Source organism: Branchiostoma lanceolatum, chromosome 1 (genome assembly GCF_035083965.1).
Source record: "Branchiostoma lanceolatum isolate klBraLanc5 chromosome 1, klBraLanc5.hap2, whole genome shotgun sequence".
Lineage (NCBI taxonomy): Eukaryota > Metazoa > Chordata > Leptocardii > Amphioxiformes > Branchiostomatidae > Branchiostoma > Branchiostoma lanceolatum.
In genome coordinates, this window is record NC_089722.1 from 24,461,698 (window position 1) to 24,482,914 (window position 21,217).

At 41.1% G+C, this 21,217-nt stretch overlaps 4 protein-coding genes across 6 annotated transcripts; 2 read left to right on the plus strand and 2 right to left on the minus strand.

Moving 5' to 3' along the window:
* Positions 1–78: 78 nt before the first annotated feature.
* LOC136443486 (protein rolling stone-like) lies at positions 79–4,615 on the minus strand. Its single transcript, XM_066440736.1, has 2 exons — positions 4,181–4,615; positions 79–1,999 (listed from the first exon to the last, which is right to left on the minus strand). Exons 1-2 carry the CDS (start codon positions 4,259–4,261, stop codon positions 1,154–1,156), a joined length of 927 nt encoding a protein of 308 aa, XP_066296833.1. The 5' UTR covers positions 4,262–4,615; the 3' UTR covers positions 79–1,153.
* Positions 4,616–5,849: 1,234 nt separating this feature from the next.
* On the minus strand, positions 5,850–11,051 carry LOC136443465 (alpha-N-acetylneuraminide alpha-2,8-sialyltransferase-like). Its single transcript, XM_066440715.1, has 8 exons — positions 10,207–11,051; positions 9,362–9,550; positions 8,991–9,141; positions 8,495–8,607; positions 7,760–7,897; positions 7,170–7,278; positions 6,656–6,806; positions 5,850–6,364 (listed from the first exon to the last, which is right to left on the minus strand). The coding sequence occupies exons 1-8, from the start codon at positions 10,344–10,346 to the stop codon at positions 6,129–6,131; spliced, it is 1,227 nt and encodes a 408-aa protein (XP_066296812.1). The 5' UTR covers positions 10,347–11,051; the 3' UTR covers positions 5,850–6,128.
* A 55-nt stretch (positions 11,052–11,106) lies between these two features.
* Positions 11,107–13,766, plus strand: LOC136443488 (cytochrome c oxidase assembly factor 1 homolog). Of its 3 annotated transcripts, none has more exons than XM_066440752.1 (3): positions 11,107–11,281; positions 11,895–12,116; positions 12,745–13,766. In XM_066440752.1, exons 2-3 carry the CDS (start codon positions 11,926–11,928, stop codon positions 12,965–12,967), a joined length of 414 nt encoding a protein of 137 aa, XP_066296849.1. In that variant the 5' UTR covers positions 11,107–11,281; positions 11,895–11,925; the 3' UTR covers positions 12,968–13,766. The 3 variants fall into 3 exon arrangements, with proteins under 3 accessions (XP_066296849.1, XP_066296865.1, XP_066296856.1); XM_066440768.1 differs by lacking the exon at positions 11,107–11,281 and adding an exon at positions 11,304–11,322; XM_066440759.1 differs by lacking the exon at positions 11,107–11,281 and adding an exon at positions 11,437–11,602.
* A 1,251-nt stretch (positions 13,767–15,017) lies between these two features.
* Positions 15,018–20,767, plus strand: LOC136443476 (peroxisomal sarcosine oxidase-like). The gene is made up of 8 exons (XM_066440723.1): positions 15,018–15,153; positions 15,733–15,881; positions 16,322–16,535; positions 16,887–17,069; positions 17,432–17,572; positions 18,508–18,669; positions 19,148–19,223; positions 19,584–20,767. The coding sequence occupies exons 1-8, from the start codon at positions 15,049–15,051 to the stop codon at positions 19,718–19,720; spliced, it is 1,167 nt and encodes a 388-aa protein (XP_066296820.1). The 5' UTR covers positions 15,018–15,048; the 3' UTR covers positions 19,721–20,767.
* Positions 20,768–21,217: the final 450 nt, after the last annotated feature.

The window sequence follows — 21,217 nt, forward strand, 5'->3', positions numbered from 1 at the left end:
AGATATATCTGTAGCGTGTTGGCACGTACGCTTAAAACGTTGCTATGGTGTTTGATCACACAAAACAACAATCCAGGATTACAATTATTATGCAAGAAAGAAGCTTTATTTCTATTTACCTTTCACTATAGAGACTAGCTACTAAAGCTTAACAATACAGCAACAACATATACAATATATTTATGTATTCAAAGGGTATCATCGCTATATCGATATAGTTGTCGTCTCCAAGCACTACAACTCCTACTCTAACTGGCATTGTTAATTTTGAGGTAAACTGTTTCATTTGTTACTTTTTGTTTGATTTTTGATTGACATTTTAATTGGTTGTTAACACATCTTTGTGTCTCTATCTGAACGTACATTTACCATTCGTACATCCTCTAAGGGTTTTTCTTTCTCAGGATGCCCGCAATAAATACACGCTATTTAATCATCAAATATATCTATACGATATCGTTACTGTTGAATATCATTGTTTTCATGGTTGCACGAATTACCTTATATGTGCCTTGCAATTGAAACTAGTCTGTATACAAATTTTGCTATTGTAGAATTATTCAAACGGTTCTTGCGTCACATATCTACGTGTATCACTCTACAGTTCATCATAAATAAATTGCCACTATGACATACATATTTACATTGTCGAAAGGGATTATAGTTGAGTGTCAATGTATGTTTACGTTAGAAGGCATGGCGTTACTTAGCAGTTGCTGAAGACAAAGGTGAGTTTTTCAGCGCGTCTTCGTCAGTTTGTTCAATTCGTTAATCCTATTAGATGACTCCCGTAACAAAGTCGTCGGACAGCGTTATATTTATTAGTTTGGGGAAATGAATACGTGTCACACAGAGTTGCTCAGTCCGCGGTTTTGTGAGAATGGGAAGGGGTGTTTGTGTGTGTGTGTGTGTGTGTGTGTGTGTGTGTGTGTGTGTGTTGTGTGTGTTGTGTGTGTTGTGTATGTGTTGTGTGTTGTGTGTGCGTGTATGTGTTGTGTGTGTGAGTGTGTGTGTGTGTGCACGCGCGCACGTGTGTGTGTATGTATGTGTTCTTCTTCTTTAGGTTGGGTAGCCAACATCAACCGTATGTTTGTGTGTGTGTGTGTGTGTGTGTGTGTCTGTGTGTGTGTGTGTGTATGAGGATGACCGTTATTCAGGCTTCTAAAGTGATACAGGGTTTTGTGGAGTCGGTGGAAATACTTCGCACCGCAGCGACCTTCCGGGCCTTGACGCCCGTCACGCACGTTACCATGGCGACCCGAAGCCTGTACAGTCCGTACACGAAGAGGTAGATAGCCGAGGTGCCCACGAGGGCGCTGCCCGCGATGAAGCACGCCGCTCGCCCCGGGTGGGAGGAGTAGTCCACGAACCAGTAGACGTAAGGCTGCCCCTCGGCGTTCGTACCGCCCGCCGCCCAGTACACGATCGTGAACCCCGCGTAGATCCAGCCGAAGAGGAAGACGTGCAGGACATGGAGCAATCGCACGGGAATCCCACAGATGAACAGGTCTAATGTAGCGAGGACGGTGTTCATGATATGTTCGAAAACACTGATGACTTTAAAAGTGCCAGAGGAGAGGAAACCACAGTAGGCCGTTGTCAGGTAGAAAGCAAGGGGGGTAGCGATGTTGAACAGCACCCATTCTACTTTATGATACCACTTAAGTGGGTCCTCCAGCTTGTTCACGTCATAGCTTTTGACCTCAGGCACTTCGACGTAGCCGTGGCTGAGTTCGGGTGGCTCTCGGCCGTCGTCGTCGTCACTCGAGGACGATCGGTCCGACTCGGAACCGTTCGTGCTCCGCTCGTGTCTGTAGCCAATGACGCAGACGATGGCGGCCCAGACGGCGTGACAGGTGAGCAGAGTGAAGCCCCAGTTGGTGTAGTAGATGTGCCACTTGTTGTACGGTCCGTCCAGAAAGTCCCACACCAAGATGGCCACCAGAACCACCGCCAAGGTCACACGGTAGGCTACGAAAATCCTCTGGTTTACCAACCACTGAAACAAAGGAGGAATGCACAGGATCGTTTCAAAGTTTACTACAAACATACTACGATATCAGCTTACGCGATAGACTGTAAAATTATTTGTTCAGCTCACCGCTAGAAAACAAACGAACAGTTGGGATTAATTCAAAGTTTGCATTTAGTCCACAACATGGTAGGCTACAAATATGCACTGGTTCATCAACTACAAAAAAATAAGGACAGTATTGTTTCCGATCTAGTATTGATTTACTTTTTACCAGACCGAACCATTGGTTGACAGTATCTTCAATAAGATCTAGTATTAGTATTGGAACTGCATTGAGTTTGGAACTTTGGATACTTCAAGGTTAGAATGAGCCTCTTTCTACATGTACAGTGATCTTGCAGAATTGGCAGAATCGTATTCAACTGACGATACAATGTATCCACCATTCTGTGAAGAATTGGACAATCGTCCAACATTGCCTGGTTTAAGGAAGTAGAAAACCTCTTTGATCACAAGCGGAGAAGCAGACACATCAATATTACGACTCATTAGCATCGCTGAGATCAACGTCTTTTCGTCCTAGCAACGTGTAATCGGGGGTAACGAGCATGTCGGGAAGCAAGCCTCCGTGAACCGCCTGTCATTGTTAGCGACAAACATGCCTTTGAAGAAGGGTAACTACCGACTGACACTTGATTAATGCCCGGGCCTAGGTAACAGCGGGAATTCTTCATAAAAGGAAGTCAAGGTCGGGATGGAAGAATGAAACTGGGCGGGTCCTTCCGGTGGAGGTCGCCAGAGGTCGCCACTCTGAACTTCTGACATTTACCTCCAGTCAGGAAGACACCGCAGACTGTTACAAATCAACAAGAACTCGGGGAAAGTTTTCTGAAGTGTTATCTGTCTCAACATACACTACTCTCATTCATGCTTTATGTCACAAAGTTGTGATTGAATAAAACAAATCCCAAAAGAAACCAGAAAGTAAACTATTAAAGTTTTGTAGCAGATGCATTGTAAGTTGTTGACACTGAAAAAGCGCTTGTGTTATGAAAAAAAAAGAATGTAGGCTTTCTAAAGAAAATAGGAATTTTGATAACAAAAGACACAATCTTGCTTTTTTTCCTTATGTTTGTTATTATCATGGATGTCCAGGACCAAGGATGAAACAGTACAGTTACATCGTATTTCATTTATATGATCCAAAATATGGTTTCTTGTTGGAACATAGGCCTAAGGTTGTGCAAGCGCTGGGACACTAAGCAGGCCACACACACTGCCAGTAAGGGTCACTTTCATGACGTCATGCAAGGTCAAACTACCTCGTAAACATGGCTTAGCTAAGGATTCTTTGCTGGTACGTTTGCAAATGGTGTTTGTAGCATTGTACATGGCGTTCCTACCTTTGGTAAAGCGAAACAAAAAACATGACTAAAGCTCACGGTTCCATTGCTCAGCAAGGCATATCGAAATACCCCACACCACATGACGAAATATTCCATGGGAAATTTCTTCTTGGCTACTACACTATTTGAAATTGACTACTGAAGTTACATATCAGCAAAAGGGCTTATTTATAAGGATAATTTGGTGCAGGAGAATGGAGCAGAGACTTCATTTTACTTGTTCTCGCGAACTTTAGATTGAAAACTCGTCTCAAATTCGTTACCGATTCATACAAGAAACAGTGTATGTAGCACAAATGCAAGACCATCGAAAGACTATCTATTACAGTTCATTTTTCTTTTGTTGACGACGTTAGTTTCTAATGGAAGAATGTAAATTCGAATGATCGTGGAAAAATAGCATAACAGGGTCGTCTTGTAATGATAATTTCAAGGCAAAAAGGAGAAGTTGTACGTCATCACCAACCACGCCTTTTGTCTTACAGCACGATCAAGTCGTTTTAATTTGTTTGATTGAATTTATTTTCATTACTGATCAAACAAAACTATATATGCGGTTAACATCTTCACACTCAACTGCATGAGAAGGTAAGCCACCTTTTGAATACGATTCTACCAAGTCTCTTAACAAAGGGAGATGCAGTGTTAGATATGTTGGAGGCTTCTTATTTTTCGAACTGAATTCTGAGAACATGAGCCATTCGGAAATCCTACTGCAGAGAATGCACAACCACATGTGATCAAAACCATGCAAATATTTCTTGAAAGTATATCCAGAGAAAGTTAAAGATAAACCTACCGGAGACCTGTAGAATGCCCGCGGGTCCTCGTCGTTGAGGAGGAAGGAGGACCAGCGAAACTCTCGAGAACAACCCGCCATCTTCACGAACTCCTTCTTCGCGTGAACAACCCTTCTCCGGTGCTCCACATCGCAGGACTGCCTCTCACCACGTCTTCAATGTCGTACCAAACGTTAAAGAAGCTTAATTAGAGTTTATGCTCATCACACTTAACTTTCACTCAACCGCGTAATTGAGTTAGGAAAGAAGCTGTGATGTTTCAGGCGGGCAGCGCGACCATTTTGCCGCCTGGGTGACGAGCGAACTGAAGTGAACTACACAGGAACATCTGGTAGAGCAGACGGGTTCCCCAAGGGAGCTTAGAAATGCGTACATCGTTTCACGTCGCAGCCGACGCTTGCGTCATAGCAAAAAGTATAAAATTGAAATCAAGATTACCGTAGTACTAGTGATCACTCAAGCATGAAAAAATCAACGTTTGACATCCACTGATAGAACAACACTCTTTATTAACAACTGTGTAAGAATAATTCATATTGAGATATGCCTTACGTGCTTTTTATGGAAACTATTGAATGTGAAGATTTTTAATCTCGTTATAGTTTCAAAAGATTCCAAGACACAAAAAAGAGCCATAAGAATCCTACTTGTCTCAAATGATGTTTTTTTTGTTCAGATCTGTAATCCTTGCTTTATGATAGAGCTCAAATGTGTCTAAAGATCTTATAGACGGGACGATGTCAGGGCGTACGTGCTACCAACAAGTTATTGTGTTATTGAGGCCGGTTCTACGACTACGTCTTGAGAGTGAATACGGTAAATGTCAATGAACTTGGCAAAGAGGGAGGGACCGGGAGAGAGGTGCGGGATCTTTTATCACGTTCCCTCCGACCAGCCTAAAGGTCAGCATTCTCGGACGGACAGAACGCGGTGTGTTCTTAGTCCAGGCGGCCAGAAGACAAACGTTATTCCAATGCATGCCTTTAAAACGTCCCTGTCCTCGGGCTGCGTGGGAAAAACACACTATTTTCTCGTGTTTATAATTCTTCTTGTATTTGAGCCACTGCACGGTGCGGCATTACTGGTCTCTGAACATGTTTTTCAGATACTAGTGTATGTTGACCACATAAAAATGTGACCACACAAAAATGCGAAACCTCGTTTCCTCTACTTAGTGTAGCGTTACCCCGGGCGTGCTACCCTGTTCTAAACTACGACTCAAAGGAAACTGTAACCACAAGCCATCACGACCCTGTTTGTTATGTCAGCTCAGATCGTGTTATCGTTATTTGTCGAGCTGCTGGAGTCGTGGTCGTGCTGAAAAGCTGGGTCATGTCAGATAAACTGTTTGCTCTTCTCGGACTGTATTTGCCATTATGTCATTAACAACTTCACGACATTCTTACAACGTCTGTTAGCAACGAGTTGTGGGCTCTCTGTCCGGAAGTGTATGTTGGTTTGGGAAACACAGCACGAGCGTGTCGGCGCTAGTAATCAAGTGTTTTCCAGATCAGAGGCCAATGGCTAGGAATCGGCAATGCGTATTCTGCTATCCTTTGCTTGAGGAAAAAAAACCTCACACGCTTCAACTGGCTGTCTGGGTCCAGGACTTAATCGTTTTCATGACATTTACCTTCCATTCTACCTGAACACAGATCATACGTTGGCTCCATTACCTTATTAATTTTATTCATAGGTATTTATGGCAGAATCATAACCTTCCAGATGGCTCAATTATAACTCACAAGTAACGTTAAATGTGATTCTATAACAAACGTTGACACAAATTCTAATACGGATAACATGAAATGGATTGGACTGATTTGAATATGTTGCGGTATACGGTACCCTATCTTGATGACAAATATCATGTACATGTATATATCTTTTCACACTCGTTAAAAGAAAGATCGGAAAGAACTAAATTTGCGCTTTCACCAGGCCACCTCAGTCTCTACACTCCCCAATGTGTAGCTTCAATAGTCCTCTTTTATGAAACATTCGCAAAAGGTCGAATTCCTCTTGAAGGTCGTACCCAGAGCTCTCTAGCTTCGTGTCCGAATCGTGTCCGTAGTAGTATCGGTAAGGTACTTGTCGGCCTTCGTAGTCCACCGGGAAGGGCCAGACCCCATAGAGGTGGGTTTCTTCGCACAGCGCCATGGAGATGGCTGTCAACATCAGACCTGATCATGAGAATCAAAGATCATAAAATGTTATTATACTAGCTGATATCATGAACAGATTTTGTGAAGGAATGGGGTTGTCATAAAACGAGAATATAGAACCTTACTCCAAATAGGCTACACATTTTTATTCTCCAAGCTGAGGTTTCGATCGGGGGCTAGCAAGTAGTGGTTAAAAATCCCGGCCACTGCTAGCCCCCCGTCGAAACCTCTGCTTGGAGAATAACACATTTTCTTGAGCCCATGATGTTTCCTCAGGAAATGAGAGAAAACGATTTCAAAAGCTCTCACCATGTGATGCTCGGGGAGTCTTCAGGTTCAGCTCCTTCCAGAAGTCCTGTACACCTTGTAGAAACCTTTGGTGAGACGTTACCATGGTACTGACCATGCCCATTCTCTTTAGAATCGTGCCGTAGAACATAATGCGTAGTACCAGCTGAGCCTGATGGTTGAAAATGATACATCGATTAATCATCGTGATGTTATGTTGATTTCATGTCATTTCAATAGTTATTCTATGAGTCGGGAAAATATAAACTTTTCGCTTAATCCATGCCCAAAAGGCCATTTTTACAGCCACAAGCCCAAATAGAGCAGATATAGAAAATTTTTGAATGCAACCTGTATCCAGTACATGCCAGTAATAGTACATGCCGGAGGGGGCAATGTAGATTCACTTTTCTTATATTTTTCAAAAGCTCGTCCTCAGGATTGTACTGGGTTATTGGTGCGTGCTTACTCTGTTTTGTATGGCTTTCAATATCTACTGTGCAAGACTAAAGAATTTCTATCGGAAATAGCTCACCTTTTTCTCGGTGTCGAACATGTGAGTCCATATGAGGCTCCCCGGTTCCTTGTACTGTTTCAGGTGTCTTCGTAAAACTACCAGGTCCTTCTCTTCCGCCGTGTCAAGGCTGTTTTGAGAGAACAAGAATGTTTATCAATTGTATACGTTGTGTTCCTTGTATTTGATTTAACTGTATTTTAATGTAAACGGACTCCAAGAAGAATAGTGTAAGATTTGTAATAATTGAACACTAATGTAGATCTGAATAAAACAAACAAACAAACAAAGAAACAAAACCAAGAATGAAGAAAATGTGCAGTAATACTCTAGTCTTATGAATTCTAACCGACACCAGCTGCACTGAGGTTTCTACACACTGTCGGTTACAACTTGTCATTTATGAATGTTCGTGTTTCACGAGACATGGCAAACACAGACACCAATGAGTCATAATCATACTGTACATGCAGTAATGATCAGTAATGAACATTGCGTTTTCAATTCAAATGGCGTGATATGGGGTTTCGTCAATATTTGGCTTCAACTGCGATAGAGAGAGTCCCGCACATGCCATCTTATTGAAGAAAATTGAAATCGTCAAGACTTACTAATGTAAAAGTAGAGACGGGCTCGCTGTGACAAAGTTGGTCTTGTGGCCGACGTCTTTGTAGTAAGTCACGTGATGTTGAACATAGTCGCCATCTTTGCCATGTAGAGCCTGGTACGTCAGAGGCGGGATGTCGTCTCTGAGAACCGTACAAAAACACACGCACAAATAAGCGAAAAAACGCCAGAAAGCACACCATCGTAAACAAGTAAGGGGAAAATAGATTGTTTTATTGATGAAGATGTCTAATATCAGAATTAGTGCCCTAAAATGTAGATTTTGCAGTTTTTACATTTTGAAGTTACATTCTTGGACAGTTCCCTGCATTATAAAAAAACGATGATTAAGATGTGTATTAAGAATTATATCAAGATGAGCTGTCCCTTGTGGCCAAATTTCCAACAATATGCCATCACTCCCTATAGTACCATCTATATAGTGAGTGCTTATACACTACCAGATATACAAGTACATGATGTGATCTCTATGTGAATTTGCCAGGGATCGTCAAGAAATGTAGGAGTGTCCGGGATTTTAAACGTTTCTCACTCTTCTTTCTCCTAAAAGGAGAGAAAAGCTTAAACATCCCGGACACTCCTACCCCACTCGACCGAAACCTTTGATTGGAGAATAACTCGTTCCCGTATTTTACACTGTTGGGTTTTTCTATGAAATTTGCATTAAGGCCACATTTATACCCCTAGTACTGTTGTATTTGATATGTTTTCCTTCTCACCTGAAGACATAGTCTGCCGAGTCTATCTCCTTTCCGCATCGACTTCCCCGCAAAATCCCGCCGTTTTGAACCACGCTGCACCTCCGCAGAGTGGAGTTCGACAATTGTATATCCTAGCGGAACAACGCGTTTATTCGTGTGTTAGTTAGTTAGTTAGTCTGTTTCTGTAGCCAGATATCCAAACCTATTATAGCTCCCGAATAGGTTTGGGCACCAGGCTATATTGTTTCTCATACAGAGCGTTGGTGTACATTCTTTGAATCATGCTAGTAACTCATAGTTAGTGTTTTCTTGCTATCAAAACACCAAACGCTGCCCCATAAAGTGCATGCATGTGCACGTGTACATTTCCAGACACAACCTCCATTCATTAGACAAAGGTTTATAGAAGACAGAGGATGGAAGCGGCACGGGATGTTTTCAACGAAGAGAAGGGTAGTAAAATCCTAGGTCTAGAGAGTATATACCAGATGCTTTAACTTCTTTGTATTCGTACCTCTGGAAAGGCCCGGTGGTGAATAGGCAGGATTTGCCGGTTCGCGGTGTTGTCGCCTTCCTCGAGGAAATGGATGACGGCCCCGATCGGGAGGTTTCTCTTGGTGGCGTACAGATACTCCCGGGGCGCGGTCTTCTCCAACAACTCAGCCCTGAAATCAAGGTACAAAACCATCATGTTAAACGAAACGTGATTATGTCGTTGTGGTAATGTAATGATCATTTTTATGAGCATTCGTTCTGAAAAATAAACAACCCCACCTATACTGCCACGTGGATACAAATGTATATTCAATACGTGGTATATGGTATGAACTTAAGAAATGGTCCCGACCAGTTCTAGACATTGATTAAGACATGTTCCCGTCTCACCTCATCTTTTCTACGGCTTGTTTATCAAATTCTCGATCAGGAAGTTTTCCCAGAAGACTGGGGTCGTCTTGCAGAACCATTTGAGCTTCCTCTCTGTCTGGAAACTCTTCCGTGCCTGGCATTTCGAAAATTCTCCTCATGTTTTTGACGTCCCAACCATGTACCTTGGTGTCGACTGCTATAAAAGGCCTGAATGTAAAAAGGAAAGTAATCGATAGTAGAATACATCGATAATTAAATATGTTATGAACTTATGAAGAGAAATATTTAAGATCATCGCAATACATGTGTTCATTTCCTCATAGTATACTCTTGGAATAATTCACTTAGAATATTCTGATTTGAGCAAGTAGATCTTGACCCTTTTAAATGTTGTAAGATCCCCTTAGAAGTAAGTAGAGACTTGATTCTATCGCGTCAAACTTGTTTGAAATTGAAACAAAGAATAATGAAGCAAAATGGAAGATGTGCAACTGGCTGACGCAGCTTGCCCTTGAGGATATCCTACTCTGTAATTGTGCTACTCGTTAGACAACACCAAGTTAAGTCAGAGAAGTACGCTAGACATTTCCAGTATGTTCATAATATTTTCATCAGGTTTATAGTAGATTAGGTAGCTACGTAGTTGTGGAGTTACAGAAACGTGGGCAGATAGAGAAAATGTTGTTACAAAGAAATCAATACATGTATTTACTCGTATTTCCAGGATATTTTTCCGCACTATAAAGAAGAACTTATCCCATGGCAGACAGACAAGACAAAGTAACACAGTGATAGGTACTTAGTAATAGTTGTTAGATATAAAATACATGTATACACGTCTGAAATAACCATATAACATTTACCTGGCCCCTACGGCAGCGCAGTTACAGGCAGTGTCCTCGGTCACTAGTCGGGCTCCCCAGAGCACCTGTCCCGCCAACATCAGCCACCCGAACACGTGCAGGCAATGGCAACTCAGACGTTTCACCTTGGAGACTACCATTGCGTTTTCACTGTCTCGTCAGTACTGTTATATCACCAGTCCTTTGTGCTTTAAATTTGAGAACACGTATAATTAGGTCAGGGCCTAACTATGGCCTACAAAACAAGCTGTTGCTTCACATTGGTCTTATGTCCATTTCGAAATTTGGTTCTCAGTATAGTTCACAGTACATTAACGCTTTGACGATGTTGTCGAAATCTTGTAGTGTTTCCCACGACGACCAGTTGTAGGCTTTGAGGACTAAGCTAGTCACTCTCCGCTTTCCCTCTCTAGGATGACTCCATACTATTCCACAATTAAGAGCGGTACCTGTAGAAACTCGCCGTTCTATCCTACAAGCTTGAACTATATGAGTCCTCCGATGCTGTGCCCAAGCGTTATTTTCAGGCAGATCATCAGATGAACACGTCTTGTTTACTCGCTGTTACACCAGTATGTTGTCCAAAGTGGGTCCGTACCCCAGTATCTGGTCCCGAATTGTAGTTACACATGCGATTCCTTTGGCCAGGCACTAGTTACGCACTCTGTACTTTTGGAGAGGCACCTGTGACACTGGCGATGTTTCCTGGATCACGTGCAACGTTGTTTCCTTTTCCTGTTGCTTCAAGGTGGTGACGTTAGTGGTCCTATGTGGTGATATTCCCAATGAGCCGTTGGTGCGTTTAGCGCTTTCCAAGATGTGTCTGTCACAGACAGTGTCCCACTTATCTAAATATTCATCATGCGTGGCCAGAAAAACAGGTTGTACCGGTGACCCGCCACTAAAGGAAATTGTTCTCATTTCGCGACATTAGCACGGGAGAATTGCTATGAGTCATTTACTCGGACTTAGCATGATCTTATACCCAGCAACCATATATATCACACATTAACTCCTTTAGAATATTTCTGTGTCGCGCACTTTCCTAAACGGGACCCAGGCAGCTCTTTGACTGGTAAGTGCCTTGTGTGTGTATGATAACTATAGCGGACACCGGTAACAAGATGAAAAATAAATCATTAAGAGATTGTTTTAACTTAACACTAACTAGTACTGTAACACTAATCAACAAACAAGATAATGTTTGGCTTTGGCGTTTGTCCGTAAAACACAATTTTTATGTAGGTCATCAGGATACTGTTAGGGTCAGTGTCTTTTTGACCTTTGACCCGTAAGTCGTCTGCAAATGTTGTCTGTTGTGTTGCATGCATTGCATTAGGTTTTTCATGTTATATTGAATGTGTGCTGTTGACCACAAATGTGTAGATTATTAGCTGTAAGTAGAATCTTCCAATGAGTTAAGATTTTGTCATAGTTGGTGACCGTTTTCACTCTCTAAGACGACCGAGAAAGGCTGCCCCCCCTCCCACACCCTTGCTGCCCTCGAAGGCACCCCTAACCCCTCGAATCTTCACTTGAAATATATTCATATTGTTGCCGACTCTCTTCAATTATGATATGTTAGCAGAGTCGATGCTGATTGTCTTTTCAGTTTTATAGATATGCTCTACCTTTAGAACGGATGATAAGGGTAATTATTAGTACATTTTATCGTCTATCTTTTACAGAAACTACTAAAGGAACACTGATGACTTCAGCATGGTGAGTACAGAGCTGCTGAAGAGAATCGCCCTGTACGGAGGAGCCCTGGCTCTCGGGAGCGCTTTCCTCATGCGGAACCGGATCCAGACCAGCCTGGCAGCAGGGGAGTACTACAAGAAGTCTATGGAGGCCTTAAGTCAGGACCCTACGGCCATGGCGGCACTGGGAGCCCCTCCTCTTAAAACAAGGTGAGTGTGCTATAAGTCTGGAGAATCGTTGTTTCAAGGAATGAACACAACATGAAAAGAAAATTTGAAGAATGAATGAATTAAGTCCTTTATTGTACATATATATACTCACTGGGCCGGGTGAGGTACAGGTCACAACAAAAGAATAGTTTACAAATACAAGTATGGATTGTCAAGTCTGTAGGGAAAACATTGGTTTTAGATAGTTGTCACCCTCGAGTCTAGTCTCAAGCACATATACATGTATGTGCCACCCTGTCACCCTTAACCATTGTCCTGCGGGAAGCCTATATATAGGCTCTCTCTCTATATATATATACAGAGCCTGTATGTGGGTCCTGTATATGTATGGGTTGGGGGTATTTTTCAGCTGAACACATCACACTGCCGTGAAATGCACTGAATGCGGAAGTAACAATGTCACCGCAGCGCAGAAAAAGTCAAGGGAAAATTACCTGATTAAGAAATCAAATCAATGAAATAAGTGGCATAAAAAACGTCAGCAGGACATAATCATAAGTTCACAACACTAGACTTATTGTCAGTACTCAGTACATGAAGCACCATGAAACAGCTTATCAATGTTCTTGTTTCCTTTTCAATAATAACGTTTTGTATCTTACTTCAGGCACCTTGACCTTGGTGATACAGAAGTGAATAACGTACAGCCGCACCTCGGATACGCCAGGCTGGATATTCCCGTGGTTGGTGGTCGGAAGAAAGGAACGTTACGGACAAACTGCACGAGAGACGCTGCCACGGGCGTATGGACCGTTGAGAAATTAGAACTTTTCTTGGAAAATACTGGACAGACGGTGACAATCGTTCCTCCTTCTAGTGAGAGGAGATGACTGTAGCAGTTGAATTAGCTGAAAAAGAAGCTGACTAGAAGAAAAAAAATCTGTACCTATTGCAAGAATCTTTCCTCCTGATAATCAAAGAACAGCAGAGGTACTAAGGATTCTGATAATTTGTGACTAGTGATTCTTGCCCAGCAAAAACAAAAATGGAGTCATTGTGTCATCATGGTATATAGGCATCAAATAATGTCAAACAATGTAATGTTATATGCATAAGCAGTGCATAACAAGTATTATTGACAATATACAATGATTGCATTCTCTGTGCATACTTAGTAACTTCATTGTACTGGACTATAACAGAGATTGTATGGGAATGTGGACAGATGTAGAACTTCCCTGCCTATATGTATATGAGTATGACTTGATGGCTATTACTGTGTCCACCCGATCTTTGAATGCTTTCTGTGAAATACCTCAAATACACTTGATAAGTCAATTTTGAAATGTCTTGAAGTTTGATTTTGAGCTTGAGTACTCCAATCTATTTGTGTATCTGTTATAATTTAGACAAGCAAATAACATTTTGAAAGCTGGAGTTCATATGTAAGTTATCAATAGAATTGGAAGTAATATGCGCGTTATCATTTCTGTTGCATTCAGCATGGTCAATACTGACCGACGGAGGCCATATATATGTGTTCAGCTACAAAGGACTACCAAGATATATCCTTACAGCCATTACAATTTATACTAAATTGTCATGGCAGGAAAGTGCAGTGAATTTTTATTGGGATATTCAAATGTTGTGTCAGAATCTTTTGTTGATAGAATAAAACTGCTTTTACTAGCCCTGTAGCAGCCCTCAAACTTTGTAAGGTGCATGTTTGAGATGTGAATATTTGTAGTTTTGATGTCCATGGCCGGAAAAAAGTTAGTATTACATGCAACAGCATTATATGAGTGATTGTGATGAATGTGAGACATAGACAGAAAAAAGTACATAAAATAAATCATTCAACTGAAGGGATATTCTAGTTCGTTTGCTGATACTATAAACTCTAACGCCATAATGCAAACATTATAACCGAAATATCATCATTGATATGACTACGAAAATTGCTAACGTTTTTCTGTTACGTTATATCGTTACCTTGATTATGTAGATTATATACACATTAAAAGTGCTACAGCACGCAACGGATCAAAAGCTCCGACCAGCGGCTAAAATTATTATTGCAGACAAAAACGAACGGAACGCTGCAAAATTTACAACAATCGCTAGTCGTCCCCACTGACATGTAGGATAATTCCATATAACGGAGGCTAGTGATTACCTCAAAATGATAACTACCATACGCCGCTACCCATTGTTTAATAGTAGTAAATAACTTTGGCCACTTTGGTTCATAACCAAAAGTTACTCATTGTTTGATAAGCCAAATTTCCTATTGGTAACAGGTTTTGCAAAACATGTAGGTCACAAGCTTTTCGGAAATGTTTGGATAAGTTAGTTATTAGGATAAATGGGGTCAATCTTCAAGCAGATGTGTGGTTTATGTTTGCTTCTGTGGTTCATTTCGCTCGTTATGTGTTTTGTGTGTGCGTTTACTGGTTGTCTAACCGAAGCTGCACATCTACTCCTTGATTTATGTTCGTTGCGTCACCTCAGTTTTCACACCGGTTCCAACCGGACCAGACCAGACCGGACCAGTGATACGCCGGGATCGACCACAAATATTGCAAGGGGACGTCGATGTCAATATAATTACCAAGTCCTGGTCTGCACATCAATAGTTTGAATACAGATAGATTCATAAGCATAAATACGAAAGGTGGAGCTGGGAAAAGTTTGTGCGGAGTAAAAGTTCATCTTTGTTTGCCGAGCCAGGTTGCATGTCGGGAGCTTTGTTTTGATATAGCCCGTGCTGCAGAACGCAAAGGGCTGTTTGAATATCGTTTTATTTACGACCAGTAAGTTAAGAAAGAGTCAATGGGAGTTTGTAGAAGAAATTCAAGTTGACGAGAAGCATTGGTTTCATGCAAAAGAGCGAAATTGGAGAATCTATTTTAGCCACCTCGCCTCCTGTTTTCAGTGGTAGGTTCCAATTAAGGTTCAAGTAGCAGTCAAGATGGCGGAAGTTTGGGACGCCGTCGTGGTGGGGGCGGGGATAGAGGGATCCGCCACGGCCTTTCATCTGGCTAAGAACGGCTGTCAAACTCTTCTTATTGAGCAGGTAGGGCACGGAGTTGTTCTTAAAGTATAGAGTAGAAATTGAGTCTTTTACTCACAAAATACAGGCTTGGTATGATATACTATTGCATATCATACGCATAGATTGCATCATCACAACATTGAGTCGTTTAGCGGTCAATGGACGCTTGTCATGCTTGTAGAAAACTCCATCATGTTGTTGTTTTGAGGTATTAAAGTTAAACTGAAATAACGATGATAATCACTTTGTATGTATGTATGTATGTCTGTTTATATGTATGTTGAATATGGGTGAACTTGAAGCTGACTTTAAGTATATTGCTAGTTTATGTTGCACCGAAAACATACATTGTTAGGATTGCTTTATTAAAAGACATAAGGTTGAACTGAGACACAATAGAATGAGTAAAATGGTAGATGATCTAGATACAGGGACAGCTGTGGCAATGCAGTCATACCCCTGGGCTGTTACTGTTTGGAAGGACAGATCAATCCTGTTGCACTTTTTGACCTCATTTTGGCATGCGCACCACCTTTATTATGGGCCACAGAACTATACAATGTATTCAAGCTGCTGAATGTTTGCACCTGTTCCCTGCAGTTCCCCTTGCCGCACAGTAGAGGGAGCTCCCACGGTGCCAGCCGCATCATCAGAAAGGCGTACGTCCAGCAGCACTATGCACAGATGATGAACGAGGCGTACCCTATCTGGGAACAGGTGGAGCAGGAAACAGGCACACAGCTCTACATGTAAGCTGCATGCCAATAGACCCATTCTATAGACTCATGCCTTGGGCAAAACGTGGAGATGCAAAGATGGAAATGCAAACATTTGAGAACATGCATGCATGTACATTTTAGAACATGCATGCATAGCTAGCACGTATATTGCCATATTTCTGGACAAATGGCTAATTTTGATGGACAGACAGGATCGGTCTATTCTGGTGCTACATTTGCCCTATTTCCAGGTGTTTTGGCAGTGCAGTTTCATATTGTCCTGTCTGTGGGCACTTGCTGTCTGAGGGAGTGAAGTCTGCCATCGCTGCAGATTACCTTGTTTTCTTTGGAGTTTTATAATGGTTCTATAATCTCTACGTACATCATGTACTGTTAGTATTTGATAATTTCAGTCAATATCTTTGTATGTATAGGAAATCTCATTCTCAATACATTTTTTCCCTTTCCAGGAAGACAGGTGGCCTGATGGTAGCACCGTCATCATCTAAACAGCTTGATCTGACGGAGCGGAGTCTGGCAGGGGCAGGGAGTGAGTTTGAGAGACTCAGTAGTGAAGACCTGAAGCTGAGGTTCCCAAACCTGAGCTTCCCTGCAGACTACCGAGCAGTTCTGGACCCTGAAGCAGGGGTGCTGAAGGCTGACAAGGCACTGAGGTGCCTCCAGGTCAGAAATCAAATACACAACTCATTGCTACAGACTTCTACCGTCGAAAACTTTTAAAGTCAGCATGAAAGTTTGTAGCTTGTTTATATTTTACAATCGTGTTAAAAAAACTGAAAATTCTCACATTTTAAGCCCTTGCTATTGCAGCAAAACCTGTTTTAAAGTTCATACTAAAGCTTGATTATATCTTACAGTCACAGGGAAACATTTCAAGTATCACACTATTTGGAAGCTATCAGGAAGAATTCAGGAATTGTCATGTTGTGTCAAATGCTCTATATATTGAAGTGTCAATTTCAAGTAGAATACTTTAAACATGAACTTTGGGACCTATTTTCTCTCCTGCACCAGGATCTTTTTGTGAAGTATGGTGGAAGGATACATGATGAAGAGAAGGTGATGCGGATCGACCCAGGTGATGTGGTGATCGTCCACACGTCCAAGTCCACGTACAAGACACGCAACCTTCTCCTCCTACCGGGACCCTGGGCGGGGAAACTGTTGGGACCGCTGGGGCTTCAGCTGCCGCTTAAGGTGAAATTGTACCTTAAACCTTGGAATTTTCTTATAGTTCTTCTTACATATCAAATGTTATATGCAACAGTTACTCAGGAAACTGGACAGAGGTTGGAATATCTAAAATCTTAAATTTTAGAAAATTCCAAAATTCATCGAGTTGCTTGAGTAATTGTTACCTACTTAGTTATCTTATTACCTGCATGTCTAACCTTCATTGACATATGAAATATTAGTTTTTTTATTTGACCAGACAACACCGTATTGATATTCAATGTTACAAATATCTGATGAAGGCACCCATATGTTATAGCAGTTTTATGATACTGTTATGCAATGGCTTATCTTTCTTGTATGTCTTGATATTCCCACTTTCCTAGCCTGTGCGTATCAGTGTACTGTACTGGCGAGAGAAGCGACCAGGCACCTATGCCCTAAGGAAGGGTTTCCCTGTGTTTGTAGACCACACCACAGCCCATAAGTATGGTCTTCCCTGTTTAGAGTATCCAGGAATATTCAAGGTACTTTAAATCAGGAACTGTGCTGTGTTACCAACATATCACTCTTAAGAAATCATTTTGTTAAAGGAAGACCTCCACAGATGTTTAAGCCTAAATTGTTGACAAATACGTATATACAATGTGGCGTATGGCCAGTGTGTTTGCCTTGCATTCGGTAGGTTGTGAGTTTGATCCCTGGCCGAGTCATACCAAAGACTTTAAAAACAGTACAAACTGCTTTCTCTGCTGAGCACTCACCATTTAAGAAAGAGTGCTAGTATGTTGACATTCCTACTGGTGGACTAGCCTCCTGCTGTAGTGATTGCACAACGTTGTGTGGCCCAATGGCTTTTGAAATGAAATCCGTGCTGTCCCTTGCCCCATCTGGTGCAGGAAGGACTTTAACTTAGCTTTGCATGTGCAGTGTGATTTTTTGTTTCTTTGGTGAGATAAAAATGGGCATGCATGTAGAAGGTACAGATCATTCCAAGGTGCAGAAAATAAGGAGAGGGCAAGGTGGTGTGCAGCATCCATCCCTTAAACTGCAGTTGTTTTCTTTCCCTTTTGTACATAACAAACTAAGTACCAGTACCAAGGAAGAATCATGTACTGTAAAAGGGGTGGTAGAGAAAATAACATTTCACCATCAAGGAAATAACCATGTACTGTAACAAGTGTGAGAGGATAGAATCACAGTTCAGTAACAAAGACATAACCGTGTGCTGTAACAGGGGCGGTAGGAGAGGATCCAATTTCACTACACAAGACAGGACCATGTAATGTGATGGGTGTTAGAATAGAATTGCATTTCAGTACTAAGGACAGAATCATGTACTGTAACAGGTGATAGTGTGGGACCACATTTCAGTACCAAGGACAGAAAAGATGCCTGTTAGGTTGAAACATTAGTCCACTCCATATATCTACCAAACCCTTGTTCTGTTCCATACCTGCAGCTCTGCTACCATTCTGGTCCAGCGATTGATCCAGACGACAGAGACGGTGTGGCCGGTAGTCATGGTAACCAGGAGATTGTAAGGATGATGTGTGACTATGTCAGGAAACACTTCCCTGGGTTAGAGAGTGTTCCAGCTATTCAGGAGTCCTGCATATATACTGTGAGTTTTCAGTGTTGTTAAGCAATTTTCAGTTAGAAGTCCAGGAAGACTAGTGGTGTGCCTCAGGGCATATCACTAATAGATTTTCTCATTAAACTCAAACTCAATTCAGTGTAAAGAACGTGCAGTAAACATTGAAATATAACAAAAACATAGATTGGTAATAAGCATTAGATATCAAGGCACAGATTTGGAGTTAAGTCCTGCTTTCTGATTGTTTAAGAGATTCACAATAGAATTCCTATTTTGTGTGACACCTAGATACTTTGTGTTCCTAGATCAACTACATCACATGTTGATATTACTGGTTTTGTATTGCAAAGACAACCTCATTCTTTATACTTGATGTAAAACAGTGCTTGTTATTGAAAGCCTTTTGCCCTATACGCATTGACCAAAAGCATAATTCTTTTCTTAATTTGCCAGTGTTATACAATGTACATTAAACCGTATGTTTATCTTGTGAATTACTCTGTAGAACACTCCTGATGAAGACTTCATACTGGATCGCCATCCACAATACAGGAACATCATCATAGGGGCTGGCTTCTCAGGTGAACACATCATAAATATTCACACTGGATACCTGTATATCTTACACCTTTATCCTTAGATTCAGTAACCCTCCAAACTCCTTCCTGCTTTGCCCTTGCCAATCCTCTTCACTCCTGAAAAAAATCTTCTTCACCCCCTATGTTCCTCTTTGCCCCCGCTGCACATCTGCTATTGTTACTTTCTACATGATTTTTGTATCCACTATGAGCAGTGCCAGGTAATTGCAGCCACTGGGGGAAAGCAGATTTATTTGTACGGACAAAGGGAGTGGAAACCATTAGTGGAGTTTGGTGGAGGTCTTAAGTAAGAATGACTGACAATCTCTTACTAAGTGCAATTGTGTTTCTCTCACCTTACAGGACATGGCTTTAAGCTAGCACCAGTGGTGGGGAAGTTACTGTGTGAACTGGCTATGGACAAGCAGCCATCCTACGACATGACACCGTTCTCTCTGAGCAGGTTTCACAACACTGCAACTCCTCAAGCAAAGCTCTGAAACACATTGTTTGATGGGCAAAGTGCATATATCTGTATATTGTATCTGTTACGTGAAATACCTATTAGTAAGTGGTGTGCACATTTACAGTATATACTTGACAAATCACCACTTTAAGAATTGATAAAATGTATAAACAAATCCTAAACTGGATGCAAAAAAAGAAATCAGAGGTAACACCGCCTTTGGAAAAACAATATTCCAAAAGCTATGTGGTGCATTGATCTTTAAACTGATATCAATGAATTCGAATTCTTGAGATTTAATACATGTACATGTATGCTTAATGTCAACATATGTCTGTGACAAAACAAACTAAATTATAAGCCATATAGATGTTCTGTACATTGTTTACTACCAACCCAAATGGACTTTCTTGCTAGATGTAGTGTAACATCATCTTTATTATTGTTATTGTCACAATAGCTCAGGGATTACAAACTGTTGATTGGAACTGAGTTCCTGTGATCAGAACTTCACAGGTTTTTCCTTCAGTATCTGGATGTTCAACTCTTGGTGTTCTTCTCACCAAACTCAGTCAGAAACTATAGGCTCATGCTATGCTCTGATTTCAAGCATAGAGTCCTTTGATTGGGCATGAATGAAGGCTAAATGAAATGTTTACTTTTTTGTACGGTCATAACTATCAGTTAAGATGCAACACCAAAACAGAGTTATATAGTCAAACAGCATGTGGTCTTTTGTACTTTTAATTGTTGTAATTTTATCAGTCATAGTAGTAAATATTGATATGTTTTTTTCTTTATATTTGAAGACTAAAGGGCTCTAGATATTAGACAGAAGTTGATGAGAAGTATGGTATGAGTTAGATTATGATATACTTAGGTTAGTATAACTGATTTTTGCAAAGATGTGCATCTAGTTGGTTGTATACTATTGTATTTGTATCAGCAATATAATTGACAGGCCTCCTGGTAGCCATACCGTACAAGCATTGCAAGGCTTATTTACAATAGAGTAAATCAATCAGTCATACAAGTTGCAATTATATTTTGGAGTGACAAAATAAAGTTTTGTACCATTGGGCACGTTTTTGCCTTTATTGTAACCAAACCAAGTTGAACCAGCAAATGTGTCTTGACTTTGAGGAATGAAAGGGAAAAGTTTTCAAATACTTTGAGCGACAGGAAATGATATATGCACTGATTATAAATCTACATATGAAACGTTAGTTAATTGAAATGTGACAAAAGTGACAAAAATCTCTATATTAATCAACCGTTCATTCTAGCTCTATTCTCTCAAATTAGACAGCATATATATAGCTAGAACGGTTTATTCATGACCGGGGAAAAGAGGGACGTAAAACCCTGGGAATGAGCATCGTTAGTGAGACACGGAAAGGGGGCTCCAAAATGGGGATGTGATAGAGGATGATATTTCAGCTTTTTAAATTAAAAAAGGACCCTTTTTAAGAAAATGACATTTGCAATTGCCAGCTTCCTTGTTGTCACAATGTACTCCTTATGAGCTCCA